The following is a 17,922-nucleotide window of genomic DNA, read 5'->3' on the forward strand; positions in this document are numbered from 1 at the left end:
GAATAATGGCGCGCGCTGTCATTCTTATTTCTTAGAATAGAGAGTTTTGAGTAGTGATTTTTGTTTTGTTACAAGTTTTTTATTGGATAACTTTTGTAATTCACTATAATTGTTTTCAATTTATACCCATTGTGTAGTAGTGTTTGTTGTGAATTGTTTGAAGGGAGACTTAAATATTATATTCTGTAAACTTTGCCTAAATAGGATCCTGTTTTGCTAGGCAGACAAGTATTTACGACCCCGTTTTTGTCTATCGGCAATATAAGAGTTTTTTATTTCTACAATATACATAGTATTTTGTAGAGTAATTCGTAGTTATTACGGTTTCTGGTCTGTAGAGGGAGCAGTATGTTCTTTTTTATAATATCTAATAATAATATACGAGCCCTAACACATAAATGTTCGGACACGTCAGTTATTTCAATAAATCACTCTCGAAAAACGTATAAACTAACTTTTATTTTTCTCACTTTAATTTGTGATTACAATGCATGTATCTATTTCTATAAACCATAAATAGTTTTGATTTTGGTAAATATATAAGCAGGTCACATAAGCAAATTCTGAAATATGCAAATAATACGTGACACATTAATGTTCGGACACGTTATAATTTTTAGATGTAAGTTAACAACTAATACGTAGTCACGTCACCTTTCGACTTAATAACTGTTTCGATTCGTTTAGGCATTGATTTGACTTATGATAGACATATNATTAAATCTCGAATTTTTGTATTTGTTGCTGTACCTCGTGCCATTTTCACCATAACTGTGCGTTATTAGCAACAGTAAATGTCAGTCAACAATGATTCTATACATTTTGTTTTCAAAGCCTACTGTTTGATTGTGTATTTTTAGACATTGCCGCGATGTCCGAACATTAATGTGTCACGTATTATTTGCATATTTCAGAATTTGCTTATGTGACCTGCTTATATATTTACCAAAATCAAAACTATTTATGGTTTATAGAAATAGATACATGCATTGTAATCACAAATTAAAGTGAGAAAAATAAAAGTTAGTTTATACGTTTTTCGAGAGTGATTTATTGAAATAACTGACGTGTTCGAACATTTATGTGTTAGGGCTCGTAATATCAGTATGTACTGTAATCGTAGACTGAAATATTGTAATGTTAATTATAAAATTAAATCGACGGAATGCATGGAGCTTCTTAACAGTTAATTTATTTTATTTTTGCCTCACTGATGGGAATTAATTTCACCAGGGATCAGGGATTCACTAGGGTTGCTGCACAGTGGTTATTCCACTTATTTACTTATTCTCCAAAAGTAATAATACTCCCCGTATTATTGTATTAATTTATTGAGTGAATTACAACTTTCTACAGGTAACTTAAAATTATAGTTTTACACTTTTATACATGGTTAATCAAATGACAAAATGAAATGGGAGGTGTTTATGGCACCTTACAAATGATCCGTGAATACAATAAAAATTGATCCCAAAAGTAAACTTAAAAATTATCGGAATATCGTGTGGTTTGATCGTTCGATCGGTAGCTTTGGTAAAGATTATATACATCACATAAGCATCTTTTCGATTCAATATATACAAATAAATAAATAAACAATGCTAATATAAGCGGTAAATTAATTTCCGTGTGGGGGTAGACAAGTAAACTGTTGTAAATTTACAATGAAAAGGCCACCATTACAAATATCTTCATAAATATTATACAATATACTCTCACGTATTCATTTAATACTTATTTAATTATCATTTTACTACGAAATAATTAGGGCACATAGAGCAAATTAGCTTAAGAACAAGCTTCGAGATTTAAAAAAAATTTATCACATTGGCAATATTCCACGAGCACACCCGACTAAATTTCCTCAAAGTTACTTGTTAGAAGAGGGGATAGGTTAGGGGGACGATAAATCGTTAACGAGAGGCAGTCGAGCTCGGGTTGGATCCTTGGGGTATTCCAAAAAATACTCGGCCCACGCCAGAAGCTCTGGTGTGCAATAATTTCAAACGCTATGGAGGGAAATGAAAACTGCAGGGCATCAAACCAAAATCACTTTCACAAAATTCTGGCAAAATCACAAATTTTAATTCCTTGCCGTTTCGGTGTTTTATCAGGAAATAAAAGTTTTTATTGATACTGCTGCAAACCCTTAAAAAAAAATTATTATCAATAACAGACAAATATAACAATGAAAATTATAGATTTACTGCATGTTTTTTGTCAAAACTACAATTTTAAACGTTCAGAAGATAACAGCCACACAAACAAAGAAAAGTTGTCTGTACTTTTCATGCGACATTTGTTATCTGTAGTATTTTTGCCTCCTGATCACGAATTTGGTGTTAGAATTGAGCTAGTGACCCAGAAAACCCCCAGATACCAAATTTAGCCCGAATCTGTTATTGTTTGAAAATTCGTGATATCTGTCATTTATTGACCCGTTTTTTTGAGGTTAGAAAAAGAACCTAACCGCGGATTCACGTTGGGCGGGGTCTTAACTATATAAATGAACATTTGAATATAGAAAAAAAATTGTTTGTAATTTTCCTAGCACGTTTTCATGAATTTTTGCTATTTTTGACCAGTTTTTTGAGGTTAGGAAATTCCTGTGGTGCGATAGCTAAATTCTGATACCAGATTCGTGATCAGGAGGCAAAAATACTACGAACATATGTCGCATGAAAAGCACAGCCTACTTTTTTTTTAATTGTAATTTTGACAAAAGACGCATCAAATTTTGGTGAGATATAATTTTAATTGCGATATTTATTTGTGATTCTTAAATATTTTTTTAGGGTATTGCGACAGTATCAATCAAAACTTTATTATTTACAATTATACAACTTTTTTAGAAACATGTTTGTATGCACTTTAGAGCCATGATGATGATGTAAAACAACACTGATACGTTAGCAAAGTATTAAAGTTTGGACTTTCTACGACATTGACGAATTTTTAAGGTTTCATGCCCTTTTCCTGAAAACCGAAACCTGCTGTGCTCATTTCCACCGTCGAGCTTAGGCATCGCCGCCCAAGCCGTAGGTGGAAATCATGCAGAGACCTGCCTTTGCACCGTAAAAACCTGACGGCGCCACCTACACTGTTATCGAGCAGGGACAGTGCATGGGAAGTGTTTTGTTAAGAAGTGGTCAAAGTGGCACCAAAAATTAAAACGGACGTTATACTGTTACGTTACAGGGAACTGAAAGTGCGGAATGGTAATGTTAATAAATGTTTGTCCGTTTCCTTACGGTGCAAAAGCAAATTTCTGCTGGTAATTCGAGTGTAAGAGGAACCCAACCACCGAAGTAGAGAGAAGAGAAGACAGACAGAGAAGTTAGTTAAGTCCGAGGGAAAATTTAGTCGATTTGGCGTCTCGGGGAGATTAATAGTAAAAGCAATATTTTGATTGAGGATAATTTTCATCAAACGCCCTACCACTTTTTTTTAAGTATTAAGTACTAGTACACTATCACTGAATTTTAAACGAAATTAATACTTTAGAAAAATGAAGTCGAAATGCTTACAACAGCAATAAGCGGTAATAATATCGGTAATACTTACTATTAACAATGTTACTGTATTACTAGCATAGTTCTTTTAAAAATATGCCTTATCTAAGTTTATTACATCACAAGCCCAGTCTGTATAAAAATTTACAACTCGAGTAGGTTTTTTTTCAATATTTACAGTCAGAATCGACCAGCGTCGGCTATGACGGCTGACTTCGGCACGAGACCTTTCTGAGTGCCCCTGCAGCACAGGAGCCACTTGTCGTCCACCTCCAACACCACCCTTAGTCTCTCGCCCTCGTTGTACGACAGGTGACCGCTCTCGGAGGGCAGCCTGTGGTTTAACGTCCTCACAACCCTGAAACGTTACTACCTGTATACCAATGAACGCGGGAGCGCAAATGGCTCCATCTGTCGTGGTGACTCCCAACTGTGCCATTGAAATGGCTGCAGTAGGAAGCGACCTGCTATATTGCAGGTTCTTGTTGCACGACTGCCACCCACAGAGGCCGAAGACAATGTTTTAATTGCCAGTATTGCAAGAAACAATTACTCCGAGGGCTATATGCCCCTATCGGAATTGAATTACACAGATGAGTACGACAGATGGAGCCATTTGCATTTCCGCGTACAATGTATTTCCTTCTTGTGAGAATACAATGCAAAACAGCTGAATCATATAATTCAATGCCGGTATGGGCATATAGCTCTCGGAGTAGTTGTTTCTCGTAACACTGACAACTCAAACATTGTGTTACGCCCTCTGTGGGTGGCAGTCGTGCAACCAAGTACCTGCAATATAGCAGGTCGCTTCCTACTGTAGCCATTTGAATGGCACAGTTGGGAGTCAGCATGACAGATGGAGCCATTTGTGCTCCCACGTACAATGTATTTCCTTCTCATGACGATATGACGCAAAATAGCTGGATCGTTTGTCGGTTGTCTCACCTATGACACACTGATGAGGACTAATAAGTCCGAAACCGGTCTCTGCCTGGTGGGTTAAACTGACAAACGATCCTAGCTGTTGCACTAGGTGTTGTGAGTATAATTCAATGCCGGTAGGGGCATATAGCCTTTGGAGTAGTTGTTTCTCGCAACACTGGCAATAAAATACCTGTATACCAAGTTTGTCCTCTTAACGGGACCCTTTGAAATCATTTCGATCGGTAAATAAAACGACTTACTTTGGCGTGGTGGAATGACTGAGCGGTCTCCTGTTCAGCGAGCTGGAGGCTGCCCTTCTGGGTGGAGTGATTTTGGAAGTCTTCCCATTCTGTGGTGCCGGCTTGTACGGTAAACTGCTAGGCCTCTGTATGTGCCGCACTGCGTCTTGGGGGTGTTCCAGCTGGTCAACTCTACTCGTTCTGAAAAGGGAATACGGAAAGTTTTAGAACTGTAGCTGGAGATGGGCACTCGGAAAGTTTCCGTTTGGGAATATTTCGGGAAAAAATAAAAACCTTAAATAGTCAATAATCGCTACGGAAACTTACCTTGCACACACTCCCGCCTTCTTCAACGGAGAACTCTTAACGCCATTCAAACCCTTATTGACGGCAGTTTTACTGCCAGAAGGAGGAGTTGTAACTCTCTTCACAGATTTTAAGCCACCTTTAGTTGTGGGAGAGACCGCAACGGGTATTCCCGACGGCCTAACGGGCGAAATAACAGGCCGGGGTATCTTCGATTTGCCAGCCGCATGCGTGGGCGAAGACGGTGGTGACTCGGTCGAATTCTGCCCGCTGAGCATCTCCCATCTCTGTTGCAACTTCTTGAATCTCCGTCCGTTCAGCGGCTTCTCGTCCGAGTAGTTCGAATCGAGGGATTCCGGCTCGCAATCTTCCTTCAGAGAGGGGACATTCTCATTCGAGTTGCTCTCGTCGCTCTTGTCTACTGGCGGAGGAACGGGGTTTTCCAGGCTGTCGGTGTATTCCTCCTCCTCCTTCGCCAGCCTGTCGTAGGCCTGGTAGAGCTTGGAGTTGAGCGCGATGCCGGACCATCTCTTCCTTGTTACGTCGTCCACGTCTCCACACAGCCTGAAGTTGGGCTTGGAGAGGCTGCCTTCCACGCAGGAACGGGGGCGTTCTTTCTCGCAGCGGACCTTCGTCTTCGACGGGGAGGTGCTCATTGGGTCTGGGTGCGTCCTGATGTGACAGGCGGACGAGTTACGAACCGTGGTGGCCGTGGACGTGTCTTCGGATTCGGAATTGGATCGATTGCTGTTTGAAGAGAGACCCAGTTTCGGAGAGTTGAATTGCTTGAAGTTCGGAGAAGGACAATGCTAAAAAAAATTAAGGATGAAGGTACTTTACTGTAACGGTAGTCAGTCAAGTTACCAAATGTCTAGATATGCAATAGAATAATTTCATAAAAGTCAAATGTTCTCATAAACAAAAAAAAACAAAAAATGGTCAGAATTAAAAAATCGTCGTTTATCTTTCAAATGAATCAAGGTATCAAGATGCGATTTTTATCATTCAAGTTTTCTCGAAAATTGAAGCCATATCTTTTTGGAAAGCAGGAAAAGATCCCCAAAAACGTTGAATTTGGTTCACCCTATACGAACATTTGAACTATTTTTAGAATTAATTGAATGAAATGTTTAACTAATCGTAGATTTAAAGTAAAGTAAAAATAAAATACAATAAAAAAACCTACAACAAAAAAAATTACGTTTCATACCTTGTGAGTGGGGCTGAGGGGCTGGTGATACGAATCCATTCTCTTAAAGCTGAGATGCAACTGTTTATACTCAAAGAGCAGGTCAAGCTGAAACGGAAGGAAAGCGAGGGGTTGCAATGCGGCAATCATGGCGTCCAACAGAGACCTAACGTTGGCGCCCCCCGTGTGCGACATAACCAGAAGCGAATCGCCGGTGTAGTGCTTCCGCAACACGCTCTCCCTAGTCCTGAGGTAACTCGCCCACGCGTCCAATGATCTAACGTTCAGCAATCCAAAGACGAAGGCGTTGAACTTCACTAGACCTTCCGTTATGACGTCCTCGCTGTTTATTCTCATGACGAGGTCGTTCAGGGCTTTGGTGAGGGGACCCTGTTGGGCAGAGGCCTCCACGACTTGCCACACCGAGTTATTGATGGCGCCGAAACTCGTCTCCAGGCACGGCTTCAACCCGTCGCTTAAGACAGCGTAAAGAGCGGGACATAGAGTGCCAAGGGCTAGTTTAGCACACGTGGGATTTAAGCTGGCATCGCCCAAAGCGTTCAATTCCATTTGGTTGGAGGCGGGGGAGAAATGGTGCATGAGCTGCTCGACCGCGTCCGTGACTGCGCTAACGAGGGACTTTTTCTGTACCAGATTGTAGTCTGATGGTGTTTTGCTGTGGTGGATCGGGGTGGTCTGAGGGCTGCAGTAGTTGGGGCTGTTCTCGTTCTCCTCGCAAATAGGCATGTCGACCAAGTTTTTAATCTGGGAGAAAAGCTACAGTAAATACTTGGAGTGCTTATATTTTAATTGCGCGACATTAACTTTGCAATGTTCTCTACTTTGGATGCTTAAGAAATAAAAAAAAGGGAAGTGGTTTTTCAACTCAAATTCAGCTTTATGGAGATTAAATTCACTTTGGCAAATAATTAAACATTTCATAAATCAAATTCATTATTTTGATAACAAAGTATGGGGCAAAAGTGGCAAAACTTCAAATAAAACTTACAAAAGAAAAGAATTAATTTAAGGGCACCTGACATGACACTTTGAAAAGTGTTGCAAATATATGCGTGAATTATTTTTAGATATATTCAGATTTTTTCATATTTTTCAAAATTAAAAAATATACATACTAAAAAAAAAAAATTTTTCTGAAAAAAAAAACGTGTCTATTCGAATTTGCACAAATACACTCTCAGCAAGTTGTATTGTGCTATGCCAATCATATAAGATTACTGCGAATTCTATTTATTAGAAAAAATGAGACAACATACTTTGACTATTGGCGAGCATATTTTTTGCTTCATTCTACACCTTGAAAATTGGATATAAAACTATAACGGTTTCAAAAAGCAATCCTAAGTAAAATATGGAAAAAGTAAGATCGTTCTATCTTGGCTATTTACGAGGGGAGACCCAAAAATCGACCCGGAATCGATATGCTGTGCATCGTGTACTTGTAGTACCAGGTTGTGCCGCCAGAGTTTTGTTTTTTACTTGGCAAGAACGCAACGGAAACTTTGTGATGATGCAAACAGCTTACAAAGAACATGCTCTTAGTAAAAATCAAGTGTACGAATGGTTTTTTCGTTTTAAAAAGGGAGAAATGGTTATTAAAGATCAGCCCCATTATCTGATTAATGAAGATCGACGCAGGACAATCGACCAACTCGAGGAATTATCCGGGTTGTCCTGGAGCTCAATTCAGCACATTTTGAACGTTGATTTGGGGATGCAAAGAATGGCCGCAAAGTTCATGCCGAGACTTCTCACCGGATATCAAAGGGATCGTCACGTTCAAGCCTGTCATGAAATGAAGGACTCATTCAAAGACGATCTAAATTTTTTCAACAAAATCGTCACAGGCGACGAGTCATGGTGCCAACAGTCAAGTCGATAGAAGTCAACTGGCTCTACTCATCCAAAAAAAAGCTCGTCAGGTGAAATCGAATGTGAAGACGATGTTGATCTGTTTTTTTGACATTAAAGGGATCATACACTCAGAATTTATCCCTCAAAACCAGACAGTAAATCAACAATTCTATTTGGAGGTTACGAAAAGGCTGCGCAGAAGTTTGGCGCGAAAACGTCCGGCTTTGTAGAATTCCAGTAAGTGTTCCTGCATCACGACAACTCTCCCGGCCGTGTGTTCGCAAGTTTTTGGCCTCAATGAAGATGACTATCTTGACCCACGCACGCTATTCGCCAGATTTAGCACACTCGGACTTCTTCCTGTTCCCGGGGATGAAAAGGGACTTGAAAGGGAAGCGTTTTGCCGATGTCGAACACATAAAACGCAATGTCATGAAGGTGCTAGCAGGTATAGTCTTTCCGAAGTCAGCTGAACATAGAAACAAACGTCTGGTAATAAAATTTAATGAGTTTCATAGGCGTCCCTAAAAAAATTTTCTGCTTAAGGTAAAAAATTATAATAATTTGTATATAATGTGTAGAAAATTTCTATTATATGTTCATTTGGCCAACAACATATTTTAATTATTTAGGTATGTCCTCAATATTGGTGGTAAATTTCATTTTGTCCGTTTCAAAAGGCCTCCAAAATGCCATGTTGTGATAATATTAGTAAACAAAATATCCCTTATTTCTCCATTTTGCAGTTGTAATATGAATGATTGATAGGTGCCTATAATAAATTTAAAAATTCCGCATTGCTACACTGCACTGCTGGGCAATTTATCAACCACTTGTCATCTGCCGTGATTTATTGCCCAGTAGCCCAATTCAACTGTGATCGTTTTCCTTTGCCTGCACTCGCATTCTTCAACTGAGCGTATACATTTCTATCGCCTCCACGTTTAGTTCGACCAGACCTATATATGGGCATGGCTAAATAAATATGGGAACAAGTGGGACGAATTTAAAAGGTGCTTCCAACACAGGTATGAACATTTGGACAAGTGCATTAATGCTAATGGAGAGTACTTTGAAGGAGATTAAGGTTGTATTTTAAAATCAACAAAGTAAATACTTTCTAAAGAAATTCCGGTTATTTTTGGGTCCCCTCTCGTAAGTGTTTTGTTGGTCTTTGTTAAGGCTGATGATAGACCAAGAAATATATAAAAACAATTACATTGTCTTTTTTATAAAAATAATATATACACATTTAATTTTTAATTTTAATTTTTTTTTAGAAGGCAATTCACTTATCTAAATTTCGCAATTTCTGTGTCCTCTCTATAAATTTACGTAAGCAAAGAACATTTATGAGAAATACTATAGAATTTTAGATATTGTCAAGTACTACTTTGTGGCTCACCTGGTAGTTTTTTTGATGCAGGAACGCGGAAACGTTGGGTGAATTATTCGGCGGAACGGACTGCTTCGCTTCCAGCAGCTTCGGCGTCACGTTGATCCTCTCCGCGAAGCTGACGCACTTCTTTCCCCCAAAGTGCTCAGCGCCCTCCTGGTTGATCTTGAGCGACAGGAACTTGCCGACGTACGACCTCAACTGTATCAGGCTCTCCTCCGTGTGCTCCTCGTCCGAGGCCGAGATCCCGCTCAACTTCAGGAATTCCTCCAACTGCACCAATTCATCTGTACTTATATTAGAAAGGAGATTCCGATGCGTGGGGTACTCCGGGTGCTCATCCAAGCTGCTGCTGGAAGTGCCCGCGTCCACTCCCTCGTCCTCCGTCTCCGATAGTTTCTTGTGCCTCTGGAGGTAGTAGGGCTCGGGGAACGACTTCCTCTTGTACCCGGGATCCTCAACGATAAGTTCCTCCTCGCTTGTCTCGTACATGCTGTAACGCTTACTCGGGTCTGCTTTTTCTGCACCTCGTCTGAGGATGCCCCTTGGCAATGGGGGTCTGGGTGGCACTGTCTCGCCCTGCCCCAGGCTGACGCAGCGTAACGGCAGAGGAGGGGCGGTGGTGGTGATGCTGTGCTGCCTATCGCTGGTCATGAGGCTGGCCTCGGAGCTGGTGACGCTGTCATAACGGTAGACGAAGAGCGGGTTCAGATTTGTGGTGGTCGCTGGACTGTTCTGAGAGTCAGTTAGCAAGCTGGAAGATCCCCGGTAGCCGGAACTTGGCTGGGTGGCCGTACTCGAGCTTGACGATACGTTCGTCTGGTTGATCTCGCAACTGAGCGGACGTCGTTTCGTGAATTTATTCTGCATGAATGATGGTTTTTCTTTAGTGTTCGTCTTGATATGTTCCGATATCTCTGGCACTTCTGCTAGAATCTGGCGGTACTCCTGCGGTAAGAGGAAGTTGAGGGAGTCCCAATCCTTAACGTGCCCGAACCCCCTACGTTTTAACGTTTCCAGGTCGTTGCAACTAAACGGTCGCTTTTTCGTCGAAGTAACGTTTGGCGCCTTCTGGGGTAGTAAAAGTAGCTTGGACAGTTCGTCTTTCTCGTTCAAGAAGTCTAGGTCGGGGAGGACGTAATTCGGATACAAGACATAGACAGGTTTCTGAACTTCCCCTTCCTGCTTTAATTTATTTAGAAATGATTGCTCGATGACTTTTATGGTAGGTTTGGAAAATTCCATGCTCGTTTTATGAGCATTCTTTAAGCTGGCGATTTCGGAAAAATGCGACGTTTGGATGCTCCTGTTTATAAGCTCGCTTTTCGATTTCAAACATTTCTGCTGACAAGACACTTTATTGCCATTTTCTTGTTCCGAGGTTTTATCACCGCAATCCTTTGGTACCACACTTTCTTTCTCAAAACTGTCCCCGACGGAATCTATCTTGGAAATGCTCTCGGAGAGCTGCTCCACCGACTCGCTTCTAGAAATGTCGTCTTCGGGTTCTTCTATGATCAAATCATACGTCCTGGCACTGCTCTCGTTCGTCTTAGCTTCAGCACTTGTCTCGAGGTTTTTTAGGTGTTCTGAAGATTTCCCGTCGGAATTTTGGCTTTCGCCAGACTGACTTCCTGGCCAATTTTCCGAAGAAGACAATTGGTCCATCGTCGTAGACATTCCTTAAAAAAAAAATTGTATACAAAAGCTGCATTTCAAATAATTTTGTATTTGTCTACCTTCAGTGCTCATGCTTTTCTGTTTCATGAATAATTTAACAAGGCTGAAGTTGGGCTGTTGTTTGTTGTTTGCGCTGTCGCTGCTGCTTGCGTCTATCGACGCAGCCAAATCGGAAAAGTTTCCCCCAGATCCACTGTGCTGCACTTGATGCTGGATGTCAAACACTTTAACAGGTCGCCTTTTTATAGTGCAGGTATCAGTCTAAAAAGAAGTTATGAAATAGATAAAAAGTTTTTCATCAGTTATTAACTATCAAATATTCAAAATGAACAACTTTTTCCTACATTTCCATACTTCCATTCAAATCATTATAAAGTTGTCAATAAATTTTTTATTCTTTCATAAATATGACTAAAGATAACATTTTGTGCGGAGTTACTATAAAATATTTCAAATAATAGACAAAGTTATGCGCAATATAAATTCTAGTGGATGTAACCTGAATAAAAACAGTTTAGAAATCTGCAATAAGCATAACAAAAGACCAATTTCAAAGATCAAAGTCGCCAATATTTAAATGACTAAATGATTAGCCATTACTGTTTTCTCATAATTCAAAAAGCAGTTTAACAATGAAGACACATAAACACATCGTACCAATACTAAACACTCAAATAAGTAACTTTAAGTAAGGTTATTGACTTACAACTGCACTTATACAAGTCAAGAAATTGCCTCTCATATTGCAAATACCTTCTCATAAACCAATAAACTGAAAAGTAAACCAATATGAAGCTGTCAAACGCCCTGTTGTCATATCACATCAGATGAATTGAAATTATGTAGTTCACCTAAGCTAGGCGAATGACAGAAGTCAAGTCGACACTCAGATTCACAAACTAAACCCAGTGCTTTAAAAAAGAATTCTTTTTATAAAAAATTTGAAAAAACAACTACGTATTTGATTTAAAAATAATAATTTCAATGCCTAAAAAACTAACTCCCCAATTAAAGTTACCCCTCGTATGTATTAATAATTGTTTTAATTTAATTTTTCCATAAAAGTAAATTCAAAGAAATAAATAGTTAAACATAGTTTTGCTCACCGAACTATTGCTTTGGCTCTTGATGTACGTGCTGGTAGCCATCAGGCTCTTCAACCTCTGCTTATACAAGTTGGGCATACTTTGGCTCTTAAACGTAACCTCGGTCAATCCCAAGTGATTTGCGTCGTCTCCTGAGTTGTTATTGTTTCCTGACGGCCGTACTCTCAGCTGATCCTCGCTGCTGCGCTTCTTCAGCTTACTCCAAGTAGTGAAACTACTAGAATCTGATTGAGTCATTGAGTTATCCAGAATTTTCGTATTTTTCACTTGAGGCTTCAAGTTTCCAGGCCAATGAGTACTGCCAGTGTCATGAGAATTAGAACTCTTATCTGGAAATTTAAAAGGTCATATTTGTTTAGCGATAAGGCAGAAGGAAGAATCTCAAACAATATCAATGTCTAACTGAGAAAATGGCTACTTCCTACATGTAATCTCTGTAACATTTAAATTTCTTTATTTACATGAAAACAATCTGATAAGCAATTCAAGAAATTATATATACATTCTGTAACAAGTTCTCATTTGATTAAACCTTAATCAAAATAAAAAATAAATGCAGTTTACAAAAATAGGAAACTTATTTGACTGGTTTAATTTTTCAACAAAATATACACCTTGGATACCAAATAGAGTTCGTTTTGAATAACGAGACTACTTACCCGATTCATGATAATCGCTGTCTTCCGAGTACATTGTTACAGATCCTTCAAATGCTATTGTATAATTATCCTTATTAGCCTGGCATGTTATCATCATATCGTGAAAATCACAGTCCAAAGAGTCCACACTAAAGTTGACCGATACAGGTGTTTCTTTCACGGGGCTGAAGAGCAGTTCTGATTTGCAGATAGACATAGAATTTGAGTTAGCTGAACAATCTTCTCCTTGAGAACTGCTATGTGGGCTTATGGAGCTGTCCAGGTCGAATTTAGCCATCATAGAACCAGAAACACTTGCGTAGCATTCTCCCTGCCTATTATTCTGGAAAATAAATAATAATCATATTCACTCAGGATAATCACTAGGTAACAACAAATTGAATTTATGTGAAAATTAACTATCAAGTGTAATATACCTAACATGAATTTTATCTGTTAGTTCTGTATTCTGTAATAATGGGTGAACATCCACCACAAAAAGTATGTAACACTGTTTCTTCATATCTTTCAAATTATTTAAAAATAATAGAATTTAACATATTTTTCATTTAGTTTCAATATAAAACACTTAAAAATTATTATTAACGATCAAATTCCACTGTTGTTTGAGGTTACAATTATTTTAAAAATCGACGCGTTTTTATTTTTATGTGACTCATCCACTGGTCTCTATTCTGAATATGGACTGAAGATTGGATTCTAACTTCTACTTGAAACAGGTTGCATTAAGTCCACGGACCACCCGTCTAAATACGTTCATTGGCTGTCCGACTGTACCACGTGATCGATCAACTGTTTAGCCGATTGGTTAAATTTTGAATTATGACTAGTCGTCCAATTAACGTAGCCAATTTTTTTATGCCCAGGCAGTATTTGATTCTGCGCATATAATTAGGCATTTAAACTGTAGAGAACGCATAAGCAGTACACGGGAATGATATTTGCAATTTATGCAAAAATCTGCTATTGGGCATACACAAAATATGCTTGTGTACGAAATTTAATCTCAACAATTTCGCCCTTAAACACGAATTATTTAAAAGAGATATAACATTTTTCAAGCAGGCTCATACCACTCATTATCCATTTAGTTATTTAGAGATCACTGCATCAGTGGATAAGCAGAAGTATGTATATGTAGAAACTGCATTTACCTATCAAATATCAAATAATCTTTTTTATGCAGATATCACCAGTGTTACTTATTGTTTTATTTGTACTTAATAAAATGTTATATAAACTACAAACTAACTAAAACACTTCACTACTTCCAATTTTAAAAATAAACAAATGTAGGTATGTATTTATATCTTAATAATATACTGATAAGGCAGTATACAATAAAATGAATAAACAATAACAGAATTAAATGCAGGTAGTCGCGTCTATTAAATTTGTAAAAGTATTTATTTTCTTGCTTGTTTTTCAAAAGATGCCAGGTAGCATTAATCTTGCAAAAACAAATAAAGTAATAACTTGTAAATATTTACAACTACAATTAGAGGCAGATATTAATAATAGTAATTGAAAATGAAAGAGAAACCTATTTTTACCTCTTGACTTAGATGGTCAGTACACATCGGCGGTAAATTCGTCAATAAAGCATGGATGTCTTCAGTCCTAAAGCTTTCCATATCGGCTTCTGCTAGGTTGGCGTCCATATTTTTTGAAAAAGTGTCGTAGTAATTAAGGTCCCCCGCTTCATATGACTCGGGAAGGGAGAGGATGCTGGTATGGTGGTTTGTTCCCCCATCCCGATACCTAAAAAAAAACATATTTACGGATGCGTCCTTTTTTTTAAGTAAATCAGTTACAACTATTTATTTAAGCGCGACTGAATAATGAATAACCGAATTCTATTTATTTAAATTCAGCTTTCAGGCAGTTATTTAATTGCTTTTTCTGAAATTGTAGATAGGTAGGTATACATAAAAATACAATATTTTAATGGGATATTTTCCAGCTTGTTAACTAAGTACATCATAAAATGAAAATAAGTTAAAAAATATGAAATAGGACGAAATTCATACACATACTGGAAAAAAAAATTAAACTTTTTACGAATTGCGTTGATTTCTGACAACTCGGAACTAATAGATAATTAGTGAGGTTATAATCTGCCATAATATACTTCAAATATGAAAATAAAATAAAGAATTATTTAAAAAACCATTGAAACAATAACCCAATTTTCAAAATTAGTTAAAACGACACGTAAAAATAATGGAAAATGAAACAAAGAATACAAATTTCGTTGATTTGTGACAGAACCGACAGGTAATTAGGGGGGTTATTTAGGTATGTCATACCAAGTAATTCAAATTAAATTCAAAGAATTATTCCAAAAACTATCGAGTTTATTCTATTTCCTGCACTTAACGACAATAAATAAAACTTATAAATTCTTTAAAATAAACGTAAAAATGGAACTTAGAGTGTAATATACTTGATATAATTTATGACAACAAAGATAAAATTTGGTAAAAGGTCCGTAGATTTTTTCTGTAATACCCTTGTAACTAATACTTCGTTTTTATGTGAATAAAACTTTGTCGTTTTTGCGATTTCGCAAAAATATATTCGCATTTGTTTTAACATCAACCATCAACCAGCCTTTACTAATGTTTTATAAACAAAAAATCGCCTAATTTGTGACAAATCGCCCAATCTGGCCTTCCTTCAATTATTCTTTTCAATTATCGATATAGCGACCCCTAGCGTAGGGCGCGGAATAGTTGGATTTAAAGAATCTTACCAAAAAAATTGGTTCAAAAATCGCCAACAGTTATTAAATTTTCCACTTAAAATTTCAAATTAATAAAAGAAATTAAAGGAAATTTTAATGAATTTTTTAGTAATTTTGGAATTTTTTTGCAGTAGTGTAGCAAAAAAACTATATTTTTGTGTGAAAATTATCATTTTCTTTGCAGTTGAAGGAAACTATCCCAATTCCCTCTTAGTTCTAAGACTTACCCATAATCTAGAAACCACTGGTAGTCGGAGTTGTCCTGGATGAAGTCGATATCCTGGGAAGACGTATTGCTGACGTAACTGGCTGAACCGTGGTGGTTGCTGTTACAGTCCGAATCCGGACTGCTCCGGAGAATACCCACCTCGGTCATCCCCTTACCTGTAACAAAACGAGAATGGTATTTTCTTATTAGTTTGATTCATAATAATAAAATAAGCTGACTTCAGTCTCAGTTTATTGGTATAATAACCCTATTTACCTGAGATCTCAGTTAATCTCTCTTAAACGACCAATCAGCATTTAGGATAGCCGACATTTCAGGTAAACAAAACACGACTAATTGCTATCCGTTATGATATGGGCTTCGTATTGGTAGCAAAGTTTATTATCAAGGCAGAATAACCGATATTTGATATTTGAATTAATCTACATTCGGCATTCGGCAACATATGTAGTTTATTTTACACTGGGCATTTGGATATACATTTTGGTTTAATTAAAAAATTTATGTTATTTATGTTACTGTACGCTCCTAAAGTATGGAATAAATTCAGTAAAAACGAAACAAATTTTTTTTGGGAAGAAACCTCGAACAGGTCGATTTTTAATTTAAAAAATACATATTTTAGCATAAAAGACTATTTTCAACCTTCATTTGTTTTCGAGTAATGACGTCATCGACATTTTTTTTAAATAGCAACCCCCTATTTTTTTTCATGATTCTGAAAGGTCGTTTCATTGTCGATCCGACAGTATTAAAATGTTGCCATCTTACATAGGAAAGTTTTCGAGTAAATGAGGATTGAATGTTAGAAAACGTAAATTTTATTCATTAAAAAAATAACAATTCCTATGTCAAGCAAATACAATTCATTTAGTTTTCTACCTAAATTAAGTGTTCGAATTGCCATGCAACGACTTCTTGACGATACGCAAGTCTGTGTAGAAATTCTTCTTGCACATTATGAATTATTTCTGGGGTAACTCTGTGTATTTCATCTATAATACAATTTTGGAGTTCTTCTAAATTATGTGGTCTATTAACGTACACTTTGGACTTTAAGTAGCCCCATAAGAAATAGTCCAGTAAAGTAATTTAGGTAGAAAACTTAATGAATTGTATTTGCTTGACATAGGAATTGTTATTTTTTTAATGAATAAAATTTACGTTTTCTAACATTCATTCGTCATTTACTCGAAAACTTTCCTATGTAAGATGGCAACATTTTAATACTGTCGGATCGACAATGAAACGATCTTTCAGAACCAAGAAAAAAAAATAGGGGGTTCCTATTTAAAAAAATGTCGATGACGTCATTACTCGGAAACAAATGACGGTTGAAAATCGCCTTTTATGCTAAAATATGTATTTTTTAAATTAAAATCGACCTGTTCGAGGATTTTTCCCAAAAACGTTTTTACTGAATTTATTCCATACTTTAGGCGCGTACCGTAGGTATATTTATTATGGAAAGTAAAATATGGAATGAAGGGTGTCAATTCAAGTCATAAAAAGACATAACTAAAATAATAACCTGATTGCTAGCACCTATTTATGGGTTTAATTTTGACAATTTCAGAGGGTGAACATTTTTTTGTAAAACATTAGCTGCTCTTTGTATTGCAAAAATTCAACCATTTTGGAGGACTCAATCTCTCTTTTTTTGTTTTGACCAGGAGGAATCAGCCTAAAAGTTTGTCGCAACAGTGCTATTACACTCTGTGTACTGGAGTTCGCAGGACTGATTGCGTCGAAAAAATCGAGTTGACTGAACGACTAAAAATATTATATAAAGTCACTAAGCAAGCACTGGAAAATTAACTGATAAAATACGTGATTAAAGCTGTCTGCCGGCCCACACAAATAACCATTACCCGAGTCAATTTAGTGTAAATTAGTTCTTCCTCATTGCAAAAAAGCAACTAATTGCAGTTGGTTGTTAAAGACTGCCCTCGATAAAAGTTTGTTGTTTCTGACCACTCCTCGATTCTTATCTACCAGCAAGAACATAAAATGCGTGTTTACAGGAGGAGGTAGCGTTTATACATTGCAAATTTTATA

The 17,922-nt window shown here is 37.4% G+C and overlaps 1 protein-coding gene across 7 annotated transcripts in view; it reads right to left on the reverse strand.

Moving 5' to 3' along the window:
• Positions 1 to 2,535: 2,535 nt before the first annotated feature.
• Positions 2,536 to 17,922, reverse strand: part of LOC108906959 — a 90,595-nt gene continuing 75,208 nt past the window's right edge. For all 7 annotated transcript variants that reach the window (XM_018710415.1, XM_018710411.1, XM_018710412.1 and 4 more), the window contains 10 exons: positions 15,863 to 16,019; positions 14,443 to 14,650; positions 12,890 to 13,211; positions 12,231 to 12,559; positions 11,184 to 11,385; positions 9,454 to 11,126; positions 6,195 to 6,938; positions 5,006 to 5,793; positions 4,700 to 4,879; positions 2,536 to 3,870 (listed from right to left, as the gene is read on the reverse strand). In XM_018710415.1, coding sequence (XP_018565931.1) covers positions 3,693 to 3,870; positions 4,700 to 4,879; positions 5,006 to 5,793; positions 6,195 to 6,938; positions 9,454 to 11,126; positions 11,184 to 11,385; positions 12,231 to 12,559; positions 12,890 to 13,211; positions 14,443 to 14,650; positions 15,863 to 16,019 — 4,781 coding nt within the window. In that variant the 3' untranslated portion in view covers positions 2,536 to 3,692. The remainder of the gene's footprint in view (positions 3,871 to 4,699; positions 4,880 to 5,005; positions 5,794 to 6,194; positions 6,939 to 9,453; positions 11,127 to 11,183; positions 11,386 to 12,230; positions 12,560 to 12,889; positions 13,212 to 14,442; positions 14,651 to 15,862; positions 16,020 to 17,922) is intronic.

This window comes from Anoplophora glabripennis, unplaced genomic scaffold, assembly GCF_000390285.2.
Source record: "Anoplophora glabripennis isolate ALB-LARVAE unplaced genomic scaffold, Agla_2.0 scaffold223, whole genome shotgun sequence".
In the NCBI taxonomy this organism is placed as follows: Eukaryota; Metazoa; Arthropoda; class Insecta; order Coleoptera; family Cerambycidae; genus Anoplophora; species Anoplophora glabripennis.